The sequence below is a fragment of the Micromys minutus genome (genome assembly GCF_963924665.1).
Source record: "Micromys minutus genome assembly, chromosome: 21".
Taxonomy (NCBI): Eukaryota; Metazoa; Chordata; class Mammalia; order Rodentia; family Muridae; genus Micromys; species Micromys minutus.
In genome coordinates, this window is record NC_137956.1 from 1,100,446 (window position 1) to 1,122,719 (window position 22,274).

Sequence of the window (22,274 nt, forward strand, 5' to 3'; positions counted from 1 at the left end):
CTTTATAGAGTTTTGGAGATAAAATACAAAGTGCTTAGCATGTCTTTACAAAAAACACTGCTTTCCTAATAGTTGTGGGCCCTTTGTTTTTAACTAAAAAAGGAATTGTTTCTATTCAGAATAAAAGTATTTTAAATTTTATTTTCCTCTGACTGTCTTTATTGGCAAAGGCACAGTTGTGCTGACTGCTTGCTGAAGATAGTGATGACTTCTTTTCCTCATGATTGTGTAAGCTGGCTGGTCACTGCTGGGCTCAAGTTTCCCTTACACAGCTTCAACTGAAGGTGAAGCTCAGTTGGTGCAGTGTGGTTTAAGTCATGCCTCACAACTGGTTCTGGCTGGTTCTAGGACATCTTGGTTCTTCGGTAAGCTTGCAGTGTCCTCAGTGAGTGAAAGCAAGCAGAAAGGTCCCTCAAAAGCTTAAGAGCAGACCTCATACAGTACTAATGCCACATTTCCCAGGTCAGGAACAGGTCTGAGTCAGCCCAGCTTGCTCTCCTTGATGGAGATGGGATCAAAACCACACAAGTTACTGTATGACAGAACAGGAGGAAATCACACCTATTAATGTGCTAGAAGACTCCGAGAATCCACCGATTACTTATACAGTGAGCAAGTCCAAAAGATCAAAGGACACATGAAAATATGTCTAAGTATTAGGTCAAAGCAAATAATCATATCACTTTCCATCTATTGTGTAGTCAAAAAAAATCATACTAAAAAAAATAAAGTTACCAAATATAAGGCTTATGTAAAACTGTTTATATTCAAGTGGCACATGAATATAAACCAATGTCATATGGTTCAACCCAAGGAATATTGAGGTGGTAGCATACACCTTTAATCCCAGCGGAGGCAAAGGCAGGAGGATCTCTGAGTTTGAGGACAGCCTGATCTACATCGAGAAACCCTGACTCAAACAAACAAACCAAAGAACAAAATGAAACAGATAGTGGATAGTGCAAAATAGTGTGTAATATAATTTTATAGTTGACAGCAGCAGTTACAATAAACTGGATTTGTAGAAACTTGACCAGATTACAATAACTTGTACAACTGAGTTCTGAGGAAAGTAGAAAACTTATCTGTATAAATGCGATAGGAAGCAATGGTATGTATTACATATGTCAAAGTCGCACAGGAAAATGAGAGGCTACACCTGATCCTGACAGTCACTGAAAGGCGAACGCAGTTGGGCTTTGGTGTTAATCAAGGGGTCTTCAATTTTTTCTGCTTTATCATGCTTAGGTGAAGAAAATTTGACATGTTAACATTTAAAATTTTCAGCATTGGAAATAGGGGGATTTGTTGTAAATCTTTTGTACCTTTTTTTTTTTTTTACATTCACAAAAGATTAATTTAATACAAAGCCATTTAAATAAATCATTGTAACCAGTGATCTCCCTTGACAAGTTTCCATATAAAAACAAAAATAAGACCATCTTTTCCTGAATAAAGGTCAGTCTCGGGAGACAGGCTCCTTAAGATATGAAAGTCTGTCAACACCATCTCTAGGTGAACCGGGTAAGAGTGAGTGCGTTCATTCTCACCGCATCATTGAGACAAGATCACCCACTGACCCCAGTACTTCCTGGGTGGTGAGATTAGCAGTCCAGTCTCCAGGGACCCGCCTGCCTCCTTCTCCTCAGCATGGGGGTTACAGCATAGGACTAGACCTACCTTTTATGTGCCAGAAGAAGAGATGGACATGTTTAAAAAAACTTTGCTGTCTATGATTCACACAACCCAGACACTGGTTGAGAACACAGAAAAGTTCTTTCATGAAGTACATAAAAACTTTGACATCTGTTTTCCTGTCTCCATTGGCACACAGGTAATCTCCAGCACATAACATTAGTGATTGTTGAAGCATCCCAAAATCAACACTACAGTAAGCCATCTGTGATGGCTACCTCCACTATGGCCCTAAAGAGTCTCAGTATTCACACTGTGTGCTTCATTCCTACAGTGGATCAGGGGTGGCCTGTGATTATTAGACCAATAGAATTCACCGCAGGTGATGGTACAGGACCACTTCTGTATTTTCTGTTCCAGTCACCATACCTTCTTTGTCAATGGACAGAAACTCTGAGACTGCAAACTTCATTTTCCCATTGTTCCTGATAGGCATCTTGTCACAGTGGTGTAAACTCACACGGACAGTGGATTCTGGCTTGTAACATGCGATGCATTGTGCCTGCCACGCTGTACTCCCACTCTCTCTTCCTCTCTCTCTAACTTGCTCTTAAGCCCATAAAATCATGACATAAGTAGTCAGGCAGCCCTATGTGGAGGCCCCTGGGTGGCAGGACTTGCTGCAGGCTAGCCCGCCCGGAAGCTTTCCCTCCAGTCCAGACACTACAATAGTACACCACACAGTTTCTTAAGTGCCATACGTTACAGACTGCCCAGACCCACCCCACTATTACTCTTCAATTCCAGAGCCTTCTTTAAAGCTGCAATATGCATATTTATTTTCATACATATGTGATTATCATGAGAGTGTTTTCACTGTTTAAATTTTAAAAGGTCAGTATTTACAGCCTTCTGTTGCATGAGGCATCCTCCATTACATAGTTAAAAAGTATATGTCTTAGCCAAGTTTGGTGGCTCATGCCTATTATCCAGGGATTTGGAACGTAAAGCAGGAAGATTTAAGTTCAAAGCCAGCCTATGCTACACAGCAAGACTGTAAAGAAAGCAAAAATAAAAACCTAGAAACTAAAAAGTACCTTCTTTTATCAGAGTATTTTATTTCAAGAGTTAACACTTTTTTTTTTAAAAAGTAGAAACAACTGTTATTTCCCTGAGTGTAAAGAACTAATTGTCCAATAAAAAGGCAGTTACAAAATTAAGCAATTAGAGGTACATAATTCTCCACATTTAACTGTACTCCGTTCCAAATGTATTCATAAAGTGTTATGTATTTTGGAACGTCAACATTTCAGAGAACGGAAGGCTCACTGTGGGCTGCTGTGGTTAGCATTAGTCGACTCTGTCTTTATCAAACTCCAGGGCGATCTTCAGAGCAGTGCTGTTGAGACCCACAGACTGCATGTTGCATATGATAGAGACAATTATCCCTCGTGGGGGAACCTTGTTATTCACAGCCTCTGGGTCCAGTTCTTCAGGGAGGACCAGCAGGACACTACTGGCACCCACGGCGCCCCCAGTATGTGAGGCGTAGTGCCGCTGCTTCCTGCAGGACCCATACGTTTGCTTCTTCTCTACAACGCCCCAGGCCATTGCATATTTGCCTTCTTTATCCCAGGACATCTCTGTGTTAGGGACTGGGGTCCACATCATCACCATCGTTTCTGGCTTGAGATATCCGGGCAGGAGATTTTCATTTGAGTTTTTAAATAGCCCAACTTGGTAACCATACAGCATTGCGTTCCCAAACTTCAGGAGGTCACCCACCGTGGACAGAAATCCACCACCGGCCCATTTGTAGGAGTTATCCACATAAGGTGTGTTGACAAGACGTTTCTTTTTATTGTACACATAAAATCTAAAGTGAAGTAAGAATAGTGGTTAAAAATTTAATAGTCTATTGTCATTGACTTTCCATGTGACAATGATCGGGAATGAATACAGATGAGGTGAGGTGTAGGGACCATATACAACTACAAACTGTACACCTTCAGTATAATCCAGGTCACAGTGGTAAGTGGGCAGGTGATCTACTTAATGAATGGAAGCACAGAGAGAACCTTTTTTACTGGTCTGGCTTTCCCATACTAAGCATATCTAACTCTTTTTTTTTTTTTTTTTGTGTATCTAACTTTTAATACTTGCAACAATGCACTGATTACTATTACATATTTGCCCCATGCATGAGGTTAATATTTATTTTGGGTAGATATTCCTGGTCCTTGGACTTAGTGTTGAATCAGGTGCCACAAATGAACTTTGTAACAAAAAGGATACATATGAGGATCTTTAGAAATAAGGTTGATACTCAGAAGACTAGATTCCTTGAACAAAAACAGCATACACATACCATGTCTGACGACACAACATGGTACCTACTAGGAATTGTGGGAAAGGCTCAGATCAGTAAAGTTCAGTTTGAACCCCAAGTCTCACCTTTACTGCTGTGATCACTTTGGTAAACGAATATTTACATAGTTATTTCTATATGTCAGGTCGTTTTAATAAGCACTAATATGCAAACTCATTTGTTCTGGCAGAATCATCGGAGGTCAGTGCTATTATAAATGCTTACTTGGCTTAGGGATGGCAGAGCTGGATTTAAAACAAGACAGTCTACCATCGTCTCTCCACCTTAGAATCTTACTTTGTGATGTAGGGGAACATTCCTTCCATGCAGAGGCCAGGTTCTGTATAGGGAACACTGTTGTATGTGTGATAGGTGCTTAATTTGAGAAAGAGATGTTATCTAGAGTGGACTTTCGTGGGTAACATCTACTGATGGGTCTCTTACAACCAGGCAGTGTGTGGATACGCTGACACCGGGCAGTGTGAAGAGCCCTAGCCCTATACTCTGGCTACAGGATACTGCTTGGTTCAGAGCTGGGATTAGCCCCCAGAGCCTCCCACTTACTAGGTAGTGCTCCACCACTGAGCCACATCCCCAGAGCTTAGCTGTGTTCCACCGTCCTCTCTTGCTCATTCCCTGGCACATCTGTAACAATTATCCTCAGGTTCTTCCACTTTCAACATTCTACTGCAGCTGTCTCCAAGAAGAATATCACCACACAATTTGCTTTACTGAGATCAAGTCCATGTAAAGGAGCCAGAATTGATCTAAAAACAATATTCCCACCACCATTATCATCAGCATTCACTTTTCTATAGTTACATAAAACATTCCTTCCAGTTCTTAAAAAGATTAATTCTACTGTTAACATCTTTTTGTGTTTGGGGGTTTCTGCTATTTGTTTGTTTAAGAGGCGAAGTCCTACTATGTAACTCAGGTTGGTCTTCAACTCAGAATTCTCCTGCCTCAGCCTGAACTGCCTGGACTCCCCCTGCTGTTAAGAAGGCAACAGCCACAGAAGGAGTGTTGTCCCTGAGTCTGTGCCACATTCTGGGTCACAGCCTGGGATGGTTTCCAGGCGGAAGACAAGTTTCCTGAGACGATCCGACCTAGCTCTCCCCTGCTTCTCCTCTGTTCCTACCGTTATATCTGAGTCATAATGTGACTACTAGTAAAAACTCACTGAATTGAAAGACAAAAATAAAACTAGGGGCTAGAGAGATGGCTCAGCAGTTAAGAGCACTGAGTGCTTGTCCAGAAGACCCGAGTTCAATTCCCAGCAACAACATGGTAGCTCACAACCATTTGTAATCTTTTGGTGTCTGAAGACAGCAACAGTGTACTCACATAAATAAATCTTTAAAAATAAATAAATGAAACCAAAACCTACATTTAAACTGAGCCAACTAGCCTGTCAGCTAAAGGCACGAAAGAGCTTAAAACAAAAACAATGCTAAAAGGCACCAGGAAACAGAAGGTAGAGCCATACCTATGATACCAAATTTAACAGCTCAGAAGACACCTTTCATTTGTTTGGGAACAATCAGCTTAGGAATCCAGAGGGTTTTCTTTTGTTTCACATGGTTCTGTACTCTGACCCAGCCCCTAAACTAAAGTACTGAGCCAACAGAAAACACTAACAAGACCTAATAAACCAATGCATTGACTATGACTCCACACCAACAAACTGAGTTCCTTTCAGAGTAAAACCATTCACTCTGCTCCTGGGTGTTAGCTTAGACTACTCTATTTACTGTACAGGTGGAGTGCAGTTTGCTCTACAGGATCAACACTGTATATCACCCACACAGGATCTCTGCAGGACCAACACTGTATATCACCCACACAGGATCTCTACAGGACCAACACTGTATATCACCCACACGGGATCTCTACAGGACCAACACTATATATCACCCACATGGGATCTCTACAGGATCAACACTGTATATCACCCACACAGGATCTCTAGAGTCAACACTGTATATTACCCACACGGGATATCTGAAGGATCAACACTGTATATCACCCACACAGGATCTCTACAGAGACAACACTGTATATCACCCACACAGGATCTCTACAGAGTCACCCACACGGGATTTCTGCTTCTCTTCAGACATCAAGGAAAGCCTCAGTTTTACTCAAGACAATAATGAAGTCAGCTAAGCATGAATTCCACCTCTCCCTTCCTTACGGAAAACTTTGGCCTTGGGCTATAGTTCTGACCAAAACATTTAGAATTTTGAAGTGTAAGATACTGAGAGAAACAGTTTTAAACAGGTGATGGGTCTCAGGTGTCACTATTTTTTTTTCAGTTTGATGGGGTCTTATTATGTAGCCCAGGCTGACCTACAATTTGATCTACATCCGAGGCTGGTCTCTATCTCCTCATCCTCTGGTTCAGCCTTACCAGGTGCAGCTATGTCTCATCACGTTCCACCTCACGGTGATAAACACACACATCATACACGGGGAAAGGGCAAAAGAGATACATTCATTCAATAACCCTAAAAAGCATTGGTCAGGGTTTTATAACAGATATTATAGCAAGTGTGATTATGCCAACAGATCAGTATACTAACAAGCTGTGAGCATCTCGTTTTGTACAAAACAGTACGGAAAACTAACAGAAAGAAAACATGGTTACTAAATTTTACTCCAAGTTTCTCTGGGTACATATTTGGGGAGGGGGAGATTGTTGTTAGTGTCTTTGTTTTGGAAACAGGGTCTCACTACACAGCTCTGGCTGTCCTGAAACTCACTATGTGGTCCAGGCTAGCCTCAATGTCACAGAGATCCACCTGCCTCTGCCACCCTAGTATTTGGGTTAAAGGCATACATAAGCCACTACTCCTGGCCTGGGTGCATATTTTTAAAAGATTATCTCTTCTCCCAGAATAACCCTAAAAATGGACCAGGCTGTACTGAGACATCAAGGACTACATAGAAAGACTCTGTCTTAAAGCAAACAAACAATTGCAAACCCCAGCAAAATACAAAAAAATTAAAAAAAAAAATCACAGCTGAGTTTAGAGGCCCACATAAATATTCTGTCAAGTCAAATAAAATCAAAGTCTCTGGTACTGCAGGCTTGCTATGTAGCCAAGGTTTGCTGGGTTTAAAGGCAATGCTGCCACCCACATCTGGCTTGTGATGAGCGGAGGCAGAGATACCCAGAGCTCCGAGCACGCTAGGCAAGCACTCTGGTAACTGAACCACATCCTACCCCTGCCTTGTTTTACATCAGTGGTACTTTTAACTAAAATGAACCAACTACCATTTTTATGTGGAATCACCGAAATCCAAGCAAATCAGGGCTGGAGAGACGGCTCAGTAGCTAAGCCCATGAGCTGCTCTTGGAGAGGACCAGAGGTCACTAGTGGTCATGTCTAACTCTTGACCTCCCGTGCCTCCAGCTGGACGGATCTGCTGCCCCTGGTGCCTCATTGGCACCTGACTTGTGAACACAACTATACCCAGACAATCAGATACACATGAAAATTTTATATAAATAAATCTTTCTTAAAAATCCAAATAAGCAAACAAACAAAACCCTTTTACCTGTGAACTGATAGGACCCTTCCAGTAAAATGAAAATTCATTGTAGCTATTTGAAGGATGGGAGTAACATGAAACTAACTCAGCATCACACACAGTATTTTGATTTTTTTCAAGTTATGACATAGCAAATAATAGCTCATCTTTGTACAATCATAGAGCTTTAATGTTCAGATTAGAAACAGGCTTGGGCCAGGGAGATAAGTCAGTGGGTACAAGTCGGGGGACAGGCAAGCTGTGTAAACATGAGACCCCGAGTTACAATCAGTATACATGGAAACACTGAGTCTGCCCACACATGCCTGTAACTACTGTGTAGTTACAGATAGATCCCAGGATCTTCTAGCAGTCTAGCCAAGGTTCAGTAAGACATCCAGTCTTAAGGGAGTAAGGATGAGAGAGAGGAAGATACCTGACTCCCTGGCTTGTGCATACACTCGTGGGCTTGCATGCACACGCACCCAGGCACACACACACAATCTGCTGTTGGCACTAGATAATCTTTCTTTAGATTCAACTGACAAACACTGGCATTTACATTTGTCCTTACTCTTGTTTTTCAGAAGAGTATGATGCTAGACCCACAGATAACACTGAGGTGATGTTATCTCAACTGCTCAAGAACCACAGGCCTTTTTAAAAAATAAAATTCATTGCTTTCTGCTAACCTAATTTCTTCTGTCTTCTTGTCCACAGACTGATCCACATGTTTAGTCCTTTAAAATAAAATGTCAATTTAAAATGATAATTTAGCCAAAACATCATAAGATTGAACAAAACTACTGTGGAGATAGGAAAATAAAGCTTAACTCCCCCCCCAATACCATTCCATCTTCTTCCTTTGAAAGAACCAACAAATGCCCTTCTAAGCATGCAGTACTGGAGAGGTGAGGGGAAAACGAGCAGTTGACATGTTCAATGCACTACCTCTATTACATCACATACTAATTAACAAAACAGAAACAAGAACTGAAAAATGCTTGCTGGCCTCAAAATTCTCTGCCAAAATCCCCTTTATAAGTTTCCTAGCAAAAATTGTGATTGAAAAATTTTAGGTGGTCAGACGTCACCAAGTGTCTTTCACTTTCTAAAGAAAGAACCCATAGGAAGGAACACATTTCTCATGCTAAGCCAATGAACACACAACATGAATATTTTAATGCTCACTATTAACGTACAGAATATCAACTCTGAACCCTGACTAAAAGCACCGGGCAGAGTATTGCAAGCTTCTGATCCCAGCTCTCAGGAGGTTGAGGTAGGGGGATTTTGAGTTCATGGCCAGTCTGAACTACATAATGAAAGTTATCTCAAAAATTCAAAAATAAAAATATACCCATATTGGGGGCTAGACAGATGGCTTAGCAGTTAGGAGCCCTTACTGCTCTAACAGAAGACTTGAGTTCAGTTCCCAGCACCCAAATTAGGAGGCTCACAACTGCCATGTATAGGAGGGGATCTGATGCCCTCCTACAGCCTCATGAGCACACACACACACACACACACACACTACATAACCAATAATCCTTAATACACATTTAATATATATACAACCTAATAACCATTTGCCAATATAATGGCAGATTATGGCTCATCGATCAATGTAACCTATAGATGCATACTTGTATGAGTAAACATATAGATAATAAGAGAGGAAATAGCTTTCTTCTAATAGAATTCCAACCAACAAATGTAAAGGCACAGAAGGTCTGGAAAGACAGCTTGGCAGTTAGAGCCCTGGTTGCCCTTCCAGAGAAATGGGTTCAGTTGCAAACACCCATTTGCAGCTCACAACTCTAGGGATGCAGTGCAGGGATTCGGTATCCTACGTCAACTGCACACTCACCACAAACCCTCACACAGACACACATAAATAAAAATGAACCTTAAAAAAAGAAAGAAAGAGAAACCTGGTACCACTTTAACAAAGCACGAAAATACTATTACCGATAATTGGACAAGTTTATAGCATAGCACTTCTGCGAGCAGAACAAGCAAATGAAATGTGGGCTACTGGGTCAGCCCCAGGATAGACACCATGTGCATGTGCGTGTGTGAGTGTGTGCTACAAAGGGTGTTATCGCAACTGGCAAAACCGGAATAAAGTCTGCAGATCTGGCTAAAACTCTGCACGAATGCCCTCACTTTTAGACGTTTAAGCATTTAAGCATGTATGAGCAATAAGGATCATGTCTGCAGTTTGTTTCCAAATGGTCCAAGAAACACCAACATACAAACAGATAATATAAATACGGCATAACACTTGGGGAACCTGGGTAATGGGTCAGTGTGAATTTCTCACACTACTGCAATGTCTTCTAAGTATGACTTACTTCAAAATAAACTTTAAGCACTGAAAAATAAGAGATAACTACAACATTAAAAACAAGATAGGATGTTTAAAAACCAAATTGTCTATGCACACGATAGGCAGTATTGTGGCTTAATTACTCAGGAGCTGGAACCATGACTGTTTCTTTCTTTGTTCTTCTAGTGCTCTCCTCCTGTGGTGGTGTCATTCTCGCTTGGCACTCACTGTGTAGCCTAGGTTAGTCTTGAACTCAGTAATCCCTGCGCCTCATCTTCCTGGTGCTGGGGTTACAGTATGGGACACCACAGACATATTCTGTTTTTCATTTTACTCAGACAAAACAGACATGTAGGAAAGCTCCAAGGCATGTGTCGAGCTGATGTTGGAACAGAAACAAGAACAATCTGACTTTTAAACCGACAGCACAAATGTTAAGATGTAACACAGCCGGACACAGCGGATGTCTGTTTACCTTGCTCTGTTGTAAATCACCGGCTCGTTTTCTTCCTGGACAGTTGTCAGCATGTCCAAATCATGGAAAATTTTCTGCATATAGTCCAAATATTTATATCCTGAGGCTCTTTCTACTATGGCTGCCAGCAGAGTGTAGCCAAACGTTGAGTACAGGAACTGACTACCTTGAGGCATCATCGCATGGGAAGGGGAGAAAATGCCCAATTATTATTCAAACATATGCAAAATATATTTCCACTGAAATCAGTGATACTTTTAAAGCCGTAATATTTTACTTTAATGTCTAAACACAGGTTTCGGGCGATGTGCAACACCTTGGTTAGCTGTGTAACGCCCATGCTCAGTCTGGCTCCAGGACATGAGAACAGAGTGACCAACACAGGCGCAAGTGTGTGGAGCCTTGTCTGACTCTGCTCTTATATGAACATGAGACAAGCAAATATGCCACCTCAAAACACAGCAAAACCCTTCAAACTGGCAATAAAATAGAAAGGTAAGAAGAAAGGCAAATTTGACTTCTCCAGAAATTGTCTTTTGGGGGGGTTAGCGAGATAGGGGGTGAGAAGTGCTGGAGGGGGAGTAAACCCCAGACAGGCTGTGGTGAGCACAGAAAAGCTAAAACTTGGAAGAGAAGAACAACATGTGCAGGAGAGACAGACTCTGGGTTTCTTTCTGTGGATGAAGACAGAATGACACTTTCCACAGTTAGGGTCACTGGAAGGACAGAGCAGAGCTGCTGGGACACTGGGGTGCCAGGCCTTACTGAGAGGTCATGTGGGCTCAAAGCTGCTCTTCCCCATCGTGCACCCAAAGGCGTTTTCCTTCTGGCTACGGACTGTGCAGGGAGGACGGACCGAGGAACTCGGGTTTGCCCTATGAAAGCTGTAATCACTACACATCGACACACAGCTAGCCCATGACCCAATGTTCTGTCCTCCTCAGTACACCCCACTGTGTATGATATCACTAGTCACATGGGTCCTGTCTGTCTGTCTGTCTGTCTGTCTGTCTGTCTATCTATCTATCTATCTATCTATCTATCTATCTATCTATCTATCTATCTATCCATCTCTTAGTTTCTCTGTGTAGCCCTGGCTAGGCTGGCACCCACTCTGTAGACCAGGCTGGCCTTGACTCAGTGATCTGCCTTCCTCTGCCTCCTAAGTGCTGGGTGTACACCATCACTACCCAGATATGCTGCTGGCTACTAGTTAATGAATATATTTTAATGTATGCAGGCATAAAACTTTGTTCAAATATGTGCATATATATATGTATATGGCTCACTTAGTGGTTTGAATTCTTAAGATTTTATGATCTATACTAAAAATGGGTAGAAACTTTATTTTTAAATACGAAATCCATAATTTCATTGTTTTTTTAGTTATACCTATATCATAACATTGATTCATAGTAAAATCTTTTATTTATATATTTTTTAAATTTATGTGTATGGGGGAAGGGAGTGCATATTGAGGTTAGTTGACCTCCCATGTCTGAAGAGAGCATGCGATTCACAGGAGGAGCTGGAGTTTTGGATAGGATGAGCCACCAGAAATGGGTGCTGGGGACTGAGCTGCATGCTTGCTCTTAACCACTGAGCCATCTCTCCAGTCTGTAGATGGCTTTCAAAATAAAAATAGTACACCAATTTAAGGTAAGTGTAAGAAAGAAGCACACAAGAATGAACACAAGTCTAAAGCTGAGCTCAGTGCTACATACTTGTAATCCCAGCACTTGGGAGACTGAGGCAGGAGGATCACAGCTGAGGCCAGCCCAGACTACACAGTGAGCAGCCGTCTTAAAGAGAAAGCAGTATTTATAGATCAGCGTTTGGAGGAAGGTAAGTTGACTAACACTAGCTTCTCAAGGGTGCAAAGCAGGCTGCTGAGTCCTTGACATGCTAACCACACACAAATGCAACAGCAGCACCTTCACCTCAACACTTGCACCCAAGTTTTGTTGGAGAACTATTATTCCAACTCTCCCCAGTTCCCATGCATATCTTGATGCTGAGAAGCTCTAAGATGGGGTAGCCTTCCATGACACTAAAGCTCGGCAGGGGACAATAGCTCAGTTGGGAAAGTGCTTGCAGAGCAAGCAGAAGGACCAGGGTTCAATGCCCAGAGTCACATAAAAAGGTCAGGGTGATGACACTTGTAATCCTAGCTCTAAGGATCCAAGATGGCTCAACAGATAAAGGTGACGACCCCTGAAATCAGTCCCTGGAACCCACATAGTGGAAGGAGAACTGACCGTGAAAACTGACCTCTGCACACATCACCACTAATAAATAAAACACAAAAAACAAAACCAATGAGAACTCTTCCTGGGGAATGATATCTAAGGTTGTCCTCTGGCCCCCACAGGCATATGCATATACAAATGTGTGATATACATGCACACACGTATGCACACATATGCACACACATGCACACACAGACACTTGTGCACACATGCAGGCACTATCCTGGCCCATAAGAATCATTAACCTTACTGAAAGCCATTAGGATGGCAGGCAACATCTTGACCTTTCTGAAAAGAGAAACTTCAACAATAACAACTTTGTTAGGAGAGAGAGTCAGAACTCACCAGGCTTAAAGAATAAAGGGTCATTTTTAAATAATCTTAGTGATTCAATTGAATTTTCAAACTTTTCTTTCAAATATAATTCTCCTTGTTCAAAATCATTCTTTTTCTTGCCCGGCTTTGCACTTCGGCACCTGGTGTCACCGTCCTGCTCGGCTTTGGCCTTCGGCGAGTCAGTCTTTTCGTTATTTTTGCTTCCCTTTTCTTTCAGTTCTTTCTCTTGGTCAGGGGGCAGTGTCCCTTTCGTCATCTTCAGGGCTTTATAAGCTTTCTCTTCTTTCACTTTCTTCATGTCCTTTTCATAGTGACGAATGCCGCTTAAGTGAGAAATTAATAATCTTGTTGTGACAGAAACCTAACAACAACAAAAAAAAAACAAGAACCACAAAACTTTATTGTCAGTGGTAAACTGTAGCAAACAAGCCTACAGCAGCCTTGAAACAGAAGGAAGGCTCACAGAAAAGCAGCCAACAGATCGTCATCTAGATTAAACATGAAATTTAAGAAACAAAAACAAGCCAAAGAATTCTATTAAATATTTCAAACAGGATTCCGGTATAGACGGTGTAACATACCAGTGGGAAAACAGGCTGTGAGTGTCACTACCTTTTCACCCTCGTATTCTTTTTCTGGGAACTCAGGAACATAGTGCTGCACAGGGAGGTCCAGATCCAGCTTCCCTGCTTCCCACAGTTTAGCCAGAGCCACCATGGTCAGGCTTTTGCTGATGCTTGCGATTCTCATGACGGTTTCTGGTTTGCAGGGTACTCGGTTCTCCACGTCTGCGTAGCCTAATCCTTCAAAGGAAGTAAAATCTATTAACTTCCTCTCTCTCTCTCTCTCTCTCTCTCTCTCTCTCTCTCTGTGTGTGTGTGTGTGTGTGTGTGTGTGTGTGTGTATTACATGCACCTGTAGAAGTCCAAGGACAACTTGCAAAAGTCAATTTTCTCCTTCCATCTTATTGGTCCCTGGGATTGAAGTCAGGTTATGAAGTTTGGCCTTTGTTTGCACCAAGTATGCACATGGTACACAGGCATCATGCACAAAACACTCATACATATAATGTGCATGTCTGTAGAGGCTGGAAGTGAGTATCAGATCCTGTGGAACTGGAATTACAGTTAGTTGTGAACCACCATATAGGAACCAAACCCAGATACTCTGCAAGAACAGCAAATGTTCTTAACCAGTCATCTCCCTAGCCCTGCCCCTGTTATACTTTTTGGATCTGGATCCTCCTATATGTACCCCAGGTTGGCCTCTTCCTGCCTCAGCTTTTCAGTGCTAGGATTGTAGGCATGTACTACCATGTCCAACTTATTACATTTTCTCATAAACAAACTAAATTAAAATACACATATACTCAAGTATGATTTTCCAAAACCCTGCCACTTCCAGCAACACCTTCTGAAACTACTGCTTTCCTTAAATAATGCCTGAAATATCATTTACTAAAAACCTAGGTGGTGAGTTGAATGGGGTGGCTAAGTCTTGAATCCCAGCACTCAGGAGGCAGAGGCGGGCAGATCTCTTATGAGTCTGAAGCCAGCCTAGTCTACAAAGTAAGTTCCAGGACACCTAGGTCTGTTATACAGAGAAACCCAGTCTTTTTTTTTTTAAGATTTATTTATTTATTGTGTATAGAGTTTTGCCTGCATAAACACTTGCACACCAGAAGAGGGCATTAGATCCTATTACAGATAGTTATGAGCCACCATGTGGTTGCTGGGAATTGAACTCAGGACCTTTAGAAGAGGTCCTCTGAGCCATCTCGCCAGCCCAAGAAACTCAGTCTTGAAAAACAAAATAAATAAATAAATAAACAAATAAGCAAACAAACAAATAAAATTTAAAAACCACAGGTTATAAAGTGGAGCAATTTGTTCACAATGGAGATGTTTTATTATGAAACAGTGCTTTGATAAACTTACCATAAAAGGAACAGAAATGGCTCTCTCAAAGCTTCTAGCTTTGTGGGAGGGATGGATACCAGGGTCTCTACATGCTCAGGCTGGCCTCAAACACATTATGTGACCTTGAACTTCTGATCCTCCAGCTTCTACCTCCTGAGGAAGGGGATCATAGGTCCATACCGCTTTGGTTTATGTAGTGCAAGGGATCACATCCAGAACTTGTACCCAAGAGCAAGTACCAACTGAGCTACATCCCAAACCACTTCAAGCTTTTTGTCATCAAAACAGTTAACACTTCTGCCTAGTAAAGATAATAAAAGATTGTAACTCATTAAGGACCAGGGATATCTAATACTTGGTATAGTGCCTTTTACAGAAGTGGGGAATAAAAAAAAATACTGAATTAAAGAATAAAATATGCAGAAACTGATGTTTTAGTTACTAATAAGGGTTATCTAATATGTGATAGTGGTAATTAACTGGATTGTTCTACATTCCATTTTCAGACCAACTCTTTGGAGTAAACTGGAAGAAACAAACATTTTGAACACATCCATGTACTTGAGTCATACAATTTAATTATTTACTTTTTTTTGCCCTCACACATGGAGGTTAAGCAAGCAAGTTTCTGCTAAACTATACTACCCCCCCCCCAGTTAGTTACATTTTAAACTTTTCAGTGATAAATAAAACAGTCTGATTATTCTAGTGATACATTGTCTCTACAAATGTGCCACTCTTTGCAACTCCAACATGTAAAATATCAGCATTTTATTTCACCAGGAAAAAAAAATGAGCCACTGACTGAACTCACCTTCTGACCAGACTTCTTTTCCATCTACAGAAACTCCAACCACTATGCCGGGGGCACCAACCTCATCCTAAGAGAAAAGAAAGACCAAGGTGGTTCAAAAGTGGAACTGCCCCCGCCCACTCTGCGGCCCCGCCCACTCTGCGGCCCCGCCCACCAGAGGGCAGGATTCCGTCCCGATTGCCGTGGCCCCTGAGGTGCGCAGGACTCGCTCTCTTAAGGGGAAGGGGCGGGCCCCTCTGTGGCCGGTGACCTCAGCTGCTACTTGAGCAACCCTGAGAACGTCGGCCTGCGGCCAGGCAGTGGGAAAACGGAAAGACTTTCTCGGAAGCCGCCGCCCTGACGCCCACTGGGCCCGCACCTTGATCCGGTGCAGCAGATCGCGGCTGCTCTCGATGGCTCTGGAGAAGCCCCTGGCGGCGGGCGGCGCAGGCGAGTGCGGGCTCCCCGGGCTCGGGGCCTGCTCGTGCGGCAGCTCGGTAGCGCCGGATGCCTCGGGGTCTGCGGGGGACTGGACGGGGGCGGCGCCCCGCAGCCCGATCGCCAGCTTCGCCCCGAGCGCCAGCCCCAGCCCGAGCCCCAGGCCGCCGGCCCAGCCGAGGCCCCGCACAGGCAGGTCGGGTCGCCTGTGCGCCCCGCGCCGCCCTCCGCCCCAGGCTGGGCCTACAGTGGCCGTAGCCCGAGCTGTCACGCTTGACAGGAGCCGGTACATGTCGCCTCCGCAGGGCCAGCTGCTTCCTAGCTTGCGCTCGCTTGGCAGGCGACCGGCGGGACGAGGGGCGGGGCTAGGGCGGGGCCTTACAGTCCGGCTCAGTCGAGGCCCGACGGGTGAGCGACGAACGCATCGAGCGCCTGGTCCTCGCCTCCTTTCTAGCCTTCTGGCAACTCACCCTCATTGGTTCCTCCCCTCCTTTTCTTGCTTTCTTTTCCGTCCCCCTCTTCCATATGTTCTGTCTTTTATCTCCTCCCTTTCTTCTCTCATTTCTTACCACCTTCTGTGCATCTTAACAACACTCACACCCTCGTGTGACTGGTACGCACAGTGGCTAAAACCCTTGCCATGCAAACACAGGACTGCAATTCAAATCCCCAGTACCTGGGTGAAGATACCCGTAATGGGCAAGGTCTGGGTTTGATTGAGAAACCCAGCCTCAACCCGAAGTTAGAAGCGCAATTAAAGGTGATTTCCAACATGGTCTGGGGCATTCACAGGCAAATGCAAGAATGCATGTACATGCACACACATGAAAACGGGAAAAAGAAAAAAGGATGTGGGGTTTTGTCATTCTTTTAGGAGAATTTTATGTCCTTTTTAAAAGATTTATTTATCTATTTTATGTATGTGAGGACACTGTCGCTCTCTGTAGACACAGCAGAAGAGGGCATTACAGATGGTTGTGAGCCACTGTGTGGTTGCTGAGAATTGAACTCAGGACCTCTGGAAGAGCAGTCGGTGCTCTAACCACTGAGCCATCTCTCCAGCCCAGAATGTTTTGTCTTGACTGGCCTTCCTGCCCAGTGACAATCAATGCTAGCAAACACACCATCCCAGTAAGTATCCTATCCTCTGGGTATCGATTGTGTTGTCTGCCATCAGATACACGAGGGACCTGGAGTAAAGGGAGGCTGAAGGAGTTGTCTGAATCTAGAAGCTGAGATTTACGTTCTCAGCCTTCCTCTCTCGTCAGAGGCCCGGGCCTGCGGCTTCCCAGTGGCACTAGTGGAGGCAGCTGCGGCACGTGTAACACGGCCAGGGTCCACGGGGAGGTCCCTGCCCTTCCATGCCAGCCCTGCTCTCTGGAGCATCTGCCAGCTGCTGGGACACCTAAATAGTAAACGTCCTAGCGCATGCCTGCTTTACATCTGTGTAGTTTAAAAGGCTCCTCTTTCCCTCTTGAGTCGGGGGCTAAAACAAGCAGCCTCCACCTGTCCCGTTGCAATGTTTCACGCTGTTATAACCTTGCACAGCCCACTAGAGTCTGTGGTCTTACCCGAGTTCTCTGGACATAAAAGATGCTTGCAGGCCTAGCTGAGGTACAGGCTTTCCATCTTTCTGGAATGTTCTATTTTCTCAATGTTGCTTTTCTCCAGCTATCTTACCCCAGCGCAGCCCTTCTTAGCTCTAGGTTACAGTTTGACTTAACTTTCTGGGTTTGTTATGAGACCTTTCTGCCAGTGATTTGTGAGTTCTTTCCCAGCTGAGGCTTAGTTTCAGTGACTGGCACATGGGAAGCTTCAACATTATTGAAAAGTTATGTGAGGGTTGTGGGGGATTGCTTGGTACAACTGTGAAGACCTAAGTTCAGTTCCCAGCACCCAGCTAGGCTAGTGTGTGCTTGAGTGAGAAACGACTTTCTCATCTATTTTGTTTTGTTTTATTAAAGGTAATTAGCTCGGCAAAGATTCACATTTCCTGAACAGCCCCTCGTACATAACCCTTTGTATGAGTTAGATGCTGCCAACCACCTATGTCAGAGGTAGACATGTTGGCCCTGACATGGTGCTAGCCAGGTTTAGGTTCAGGACATCATTTTGCAAAATGAATTGCCTACCGAGATACTTTTGCTTTGTTTGTGTGTCTTGTGTGACACCAAGATTATTATGTTCTAAGATGTTTTATTTTATGTATACAAATCTGTTCACCACCTGTGTGCAGTACCTTCAAAGGCCAGAAGAGGGCACCAGGTCTCTGGAAGTTAGCCTTACAGACAGTTGTGAGCCACCATGTGGGTACTGGGGCTTGAATCCAGGTCCCCCGGAAGAGCATCCAGTCCTCTTAGCACTGAGTTCTCTCCAGCCCTTTTTTGTTTTTAACAATTGTATTCTAGTGCTGGGAAGGTAGGAACAGGAGGGTCCTAGGAACTCATTGAACAGCATGTCTGTGCTAGCTTCATGCCAGTGAGAGGCACTGTCTCAAAGGAGGTGGATGATATCTAACATATATCTAAGAACAATCTTGAATTTCCTAAAGACGACACCTGATGTTGTCATCCAGTCTCCCAATGTGTGCATATATGTATATGCATGTGTACACATATATACATACATACACACACAAACACACACATACATGCAAAAAGAAAAATCCATCTGAGTGTGTTTAGAACGCACGCGTAGCTCTGGTGGTAGCAGGCTTGCCTAGCATGCATGGAGACCTGACTTTGATCTCTAGCACCACATAAACAGGCTGTGGCAGCACAGGCCTGCAATATTAGCACTTGGAGAGGGATCAGAAATTCAAGGTTATTCTTAGATATATAGTGAATTTAAGAGCAGCCTGGAATATATGAGACCCTGATGTTGGCTTTGTCTCACCCTCCCCACATACCAAATTATATTTTTTATAGAAAAATAGCTGTACTAATTTCTTTTGGTTACTTAAATTGGGTATGCCCCCCCATTCTCTATTGTTTAATTCTCTAAAGATTTTCATTTTCCAATCTTGACTTTTAACTTGAAAGAATCCCTTTAGAGGTCTGGATGACGGAATTCAAGCCAGGAAGGGATCTTGAATGGCACTAGACTATTCATGCTGTATTAGACTGACACTGTGCACAGGTGACTCCTTTAAATTTAACATTTGACGTAAATGGAAGAATCTGGATTTGAGTCAGGTCCGCAGTCTTCTCCAGCTCCTCCGAGAACCTGCAAAATGATCAAGCAAGTGAGTCTGTGTGGTGTGTCAAGATTTACTTTGCTGAAATGGCTCAGAGGATGGAGATCCCTGCCACCAAGCCTAAAAATTTGGTAACCTCTGGACCGATGTGGTCAAAGGAGAGAGCTTACTCCTACAAGTTGCCCTTTGACCTCTCTCTGCTGCAGGAATAATTCCCAGAGTCCAATTGTCAGCGGGTCGCTTGGGTTTCTTACTGAGCAAACTCTAGCCAGGCTGCCTTCAGTCCTCTTTTGCCTAGGCTTCAGCCAAAGCTCCAGACTTGGCCACGAGCACTTGAACAAACATTTCTCACAGCCCAAGGCTGCATTGCTAGAGTGACCCTATCTTTCTTCAAAATACCTGGCTGAGAAAGCTCAGAGTTTCCAAAAGAAGTTAGTTTGTTCCAGCCACCACCTGAAGACAGAACCCCTGTCCCCCAGGCTCTGGCAGAGGGTAGGAATTGTCACTTCATAAGCATAAATGCCAAATAGCAAATTGGATGGGATTGGCATGGACCAACCCTCCCTGCTTCTTATGACCATCCATGCCCCCAAGCAGTTCAAGTAGCTGCCTCTTACTCTCTCCTCCCACCCCTTCACCTCTGCCCACATCAGCTATGAAATACAGTCTGGATTCCAGCTGTGTCTGCCTTTGTCACACACACTGATCGGTCCTGTTAAAAATGGCCCCGAAGAAACGGATTCTTGTTGTCCAAGGAAACTCTTCATGCATGGGTTTACTGTGTGGTTCGTGGAGCTGTGCGGTTATGGTCTGTGTGATCCTGGACAATCCCGATGTAGAATAAGTTAGGGGTTCCAGGCAGAAAGGGTTGCACACTCTGATTTGCAGGGGCAAGCACACAAACATGCCTGGAGACCAGGAATACAGAATTTTGGTGTGACTACAGGTGCTTATTTTAAGAGAGTTTTCTTTTCAAACGACTTCTGTGTGGGCTGGGGAGATAGATCGGTTCATAGACTGCTCGCCTGGCAAGCTGGGTTCCATTCCAATAACCACAAAAACTGGGTGTGGTGCCACATGCCTGGAATTCCAGAGCCTGGATGTGGAGGCAGGAGGATCAGAAGTTTCTAGAATTTTTACCCATGAAGACGTTTTTTACAGCCTTCCTCTTCCACCCCGTGGAATGATTCAGCACACGCACTGCAGCCCACTCCTCTGTTATTGTTAGTTATGTGTTTTCATATGCAAGAAGAGAGAATGAAATTGTTCAAGAGTTTTCCTTCTGTTTTGTCTTGGGGATGTAACTGCTCCTCCACAAAAGGGGGACATGCTAAAATCACCACAGGAAAAGAGCAAACATCCACTGGGAATGAATGAACTATGATACAATCAATGTTCTTTCCAAAATGTTCCCATTTTGCAACTGTAGTTACAAGAGCATCTGCTTCAGGCCATTGTGTGTGTGTGTGTGTGTGTGTGTGTGTGAATGTGTGTGTGAGTGTTTGTGTGTGTGAGTGTTTGTGTGTGTGAGTATGTATGTATGTGAGTGTGTGTGAGTGTGTGAGTGTTTGTATGTATGTGAGTGTGTGTGTGAGTATGTGTGTGTGAGTGTTTGTGTGTGTGAATGTATGTGTGAGTGTTTGTGTGTGTGAGTATGTGTGTATGTGAGTGTTTGAGTGTGTGAGTGTTTGTATGTGTGTGTGTGTGAGTGTGTGTGAGTATATTTCTGAGTATGTGTGTGTGAATGTGTGTGAGTGTTTGTATGTGTGTGTATGTGTATGAGTGTGTGAGGTGTGTATGAGTGTGTGTGTGTGTGTGTGAATGTGTGTATGAGTGTGTGTGTGTATGAGTGTTTGTGTGTGTGAGTGTGTATGTGTGAATGTGTGTGTGAGTGTTTGTATGTGTGAGTGTGTATGTGTGTGAGGGTGTGTGTGTGTGTGATGTTCCAGCAGTATTGCATGTTTGGCTATAACAATTTATTTATAACTGGGCCATTTCCAGTTTCAACTATTGCACTCAAAGCCGCTACAAACACCCACAATGTCTTGTTGTAAATGCGGGTTTTCATTTCTCTTAGAAATCGTAGTTGGAAGTGGAGTTGCAGAGCTGTTTCATAACTGCATCTAACTGTTTCCCGCCCACCGGTACTGCACGAGTTTCCTCCACGCAGCTGCCGACACTGGCCTTCTCTGCCTCTTCAGTGCTGGGATTAAAGCACTGGCTTTCTGTTGACAGCCACCCTGGCAATTAGGAAGTGGATTTCACTGAGGTTTTGCTCTGAATTTCCTATGTATGCCTAAGTACATGTAAGTGACTGCATGGAGTGCCCACAGGAGGCAAAGAGAGGATTAAATGCCCTGGAACTGGAGTAACAGTTCCTGATGTGGGTGCTGGGAACCAAACCTTGGCTACTCTGCAAGAACAGCCATCAGTTTCAACCACTGAGCCATCTCTCCACCCCACTGTTTTTATTCGTTTGTTTGTTTATTGAGATAGGATCAGGGTGACCTGGAATTCACTAAGCATCCCAGCTGTCCTCAGACTCTGTCCTCTGCTGAGGTGACAGGTGTGACTTCACTGCTGGGTCTCCTGCCCGTTTACCTTATATTTTAAATATTACTTTCTATGTGTGCATGTTTTACTTGTGTGTGTGTGTGTGTGTGCATGTGCACTGTGTGTGTGCCCAATCAGAAGAGAGGGTTAAATTCCCTGGAACTGGAGTTATGGCTATTGTGAGCTATGATGGATGTTCTGGGAATTGAACCTGGGCCCTCTGCAAGAACAATTGTTCTGAACCACTGAGCCATCTCTCCAGCCCCCCCCCCCAATAACTTTTCCAAAAGACAAATTCCTGCATTGGTAACATTTTAGAAAGCTACAGTAAAATACCACATCTAAGACAGTAACATAAATACAATCTATACATGTAATTCAGGTTGCTCTGGTTTCTCTCCTACTCTTTGTGTGTGTGTTTCTATGACAATTAATGACCTGTA

General features: G+C 43.6%; 1 protein-coding gene across 2 annotated transcripts; it reads right to left on the reverse strand.

The window, feature by feature from the left end:
• Positions 1–1,012: 1,012 nt before the first annotated feature.
• On the reverse strand, positions 1,013–16,411 carry LACTB (lactamase beta). Of its 2 annotated transcripts, none has more exons than XM_080934303.1 (6): positions 16,024–16,411; positions 15,666–15,732; positions 13,545–13,735; positions 12,942–13,293; positions 10,348–10,513; positions 1,013–3,511 (listed from the first exon to the last, which is right to left on the reverse strand). In XM_080934303.1, the coding sequence occupies exons 1-6, from the start codon at positions 16,372–16,374 to the stop codon at positions 2,986–2,988; spliced, it is 1,653 nt and encodes a 550-aa protein (XP_080790429.1). In that variant the 5' UTR covers positions 16,375–16,411; the 3' UTR covers positions 1,013–2,985. The 2 variants fall into 2 exon arrangements, 1 of the variants encoding a protein (XP_080790429.1); XR_013975463.1 differs by having other exon boundaries at positions 3,373–3,511; positions 10,348–10,509.
• Between the last annotated feature and the right edge of the window lie 5,863 nt (positions 16,412–22,274).

Bases quoted from the DNA above. Each gene is read 5' to 3' on its own strand.
- LACTB (XM_080934303.1), bottom strand. From the start codon at position 16,374: ATGTACCGGCTCCTGTCAAGCGTGACAGCTCGGGCTACGGCCACTGTA. The intron at 15,733-16,023 runs GTGCGGGCCCAG...CTTTTCTCTTAG, and splicing joins ATCTGCTGCACCGGATCAAG to GATGAGGTTGGTGCCCCCGG. The intron at 10,514-12,941 runs GTGAGTTCTGAC...TGATGCCTCAAG, and splicing joins CCCTTTATTCTTTAAGCCTG to GTAGTCAGTTCCTGTACTCA.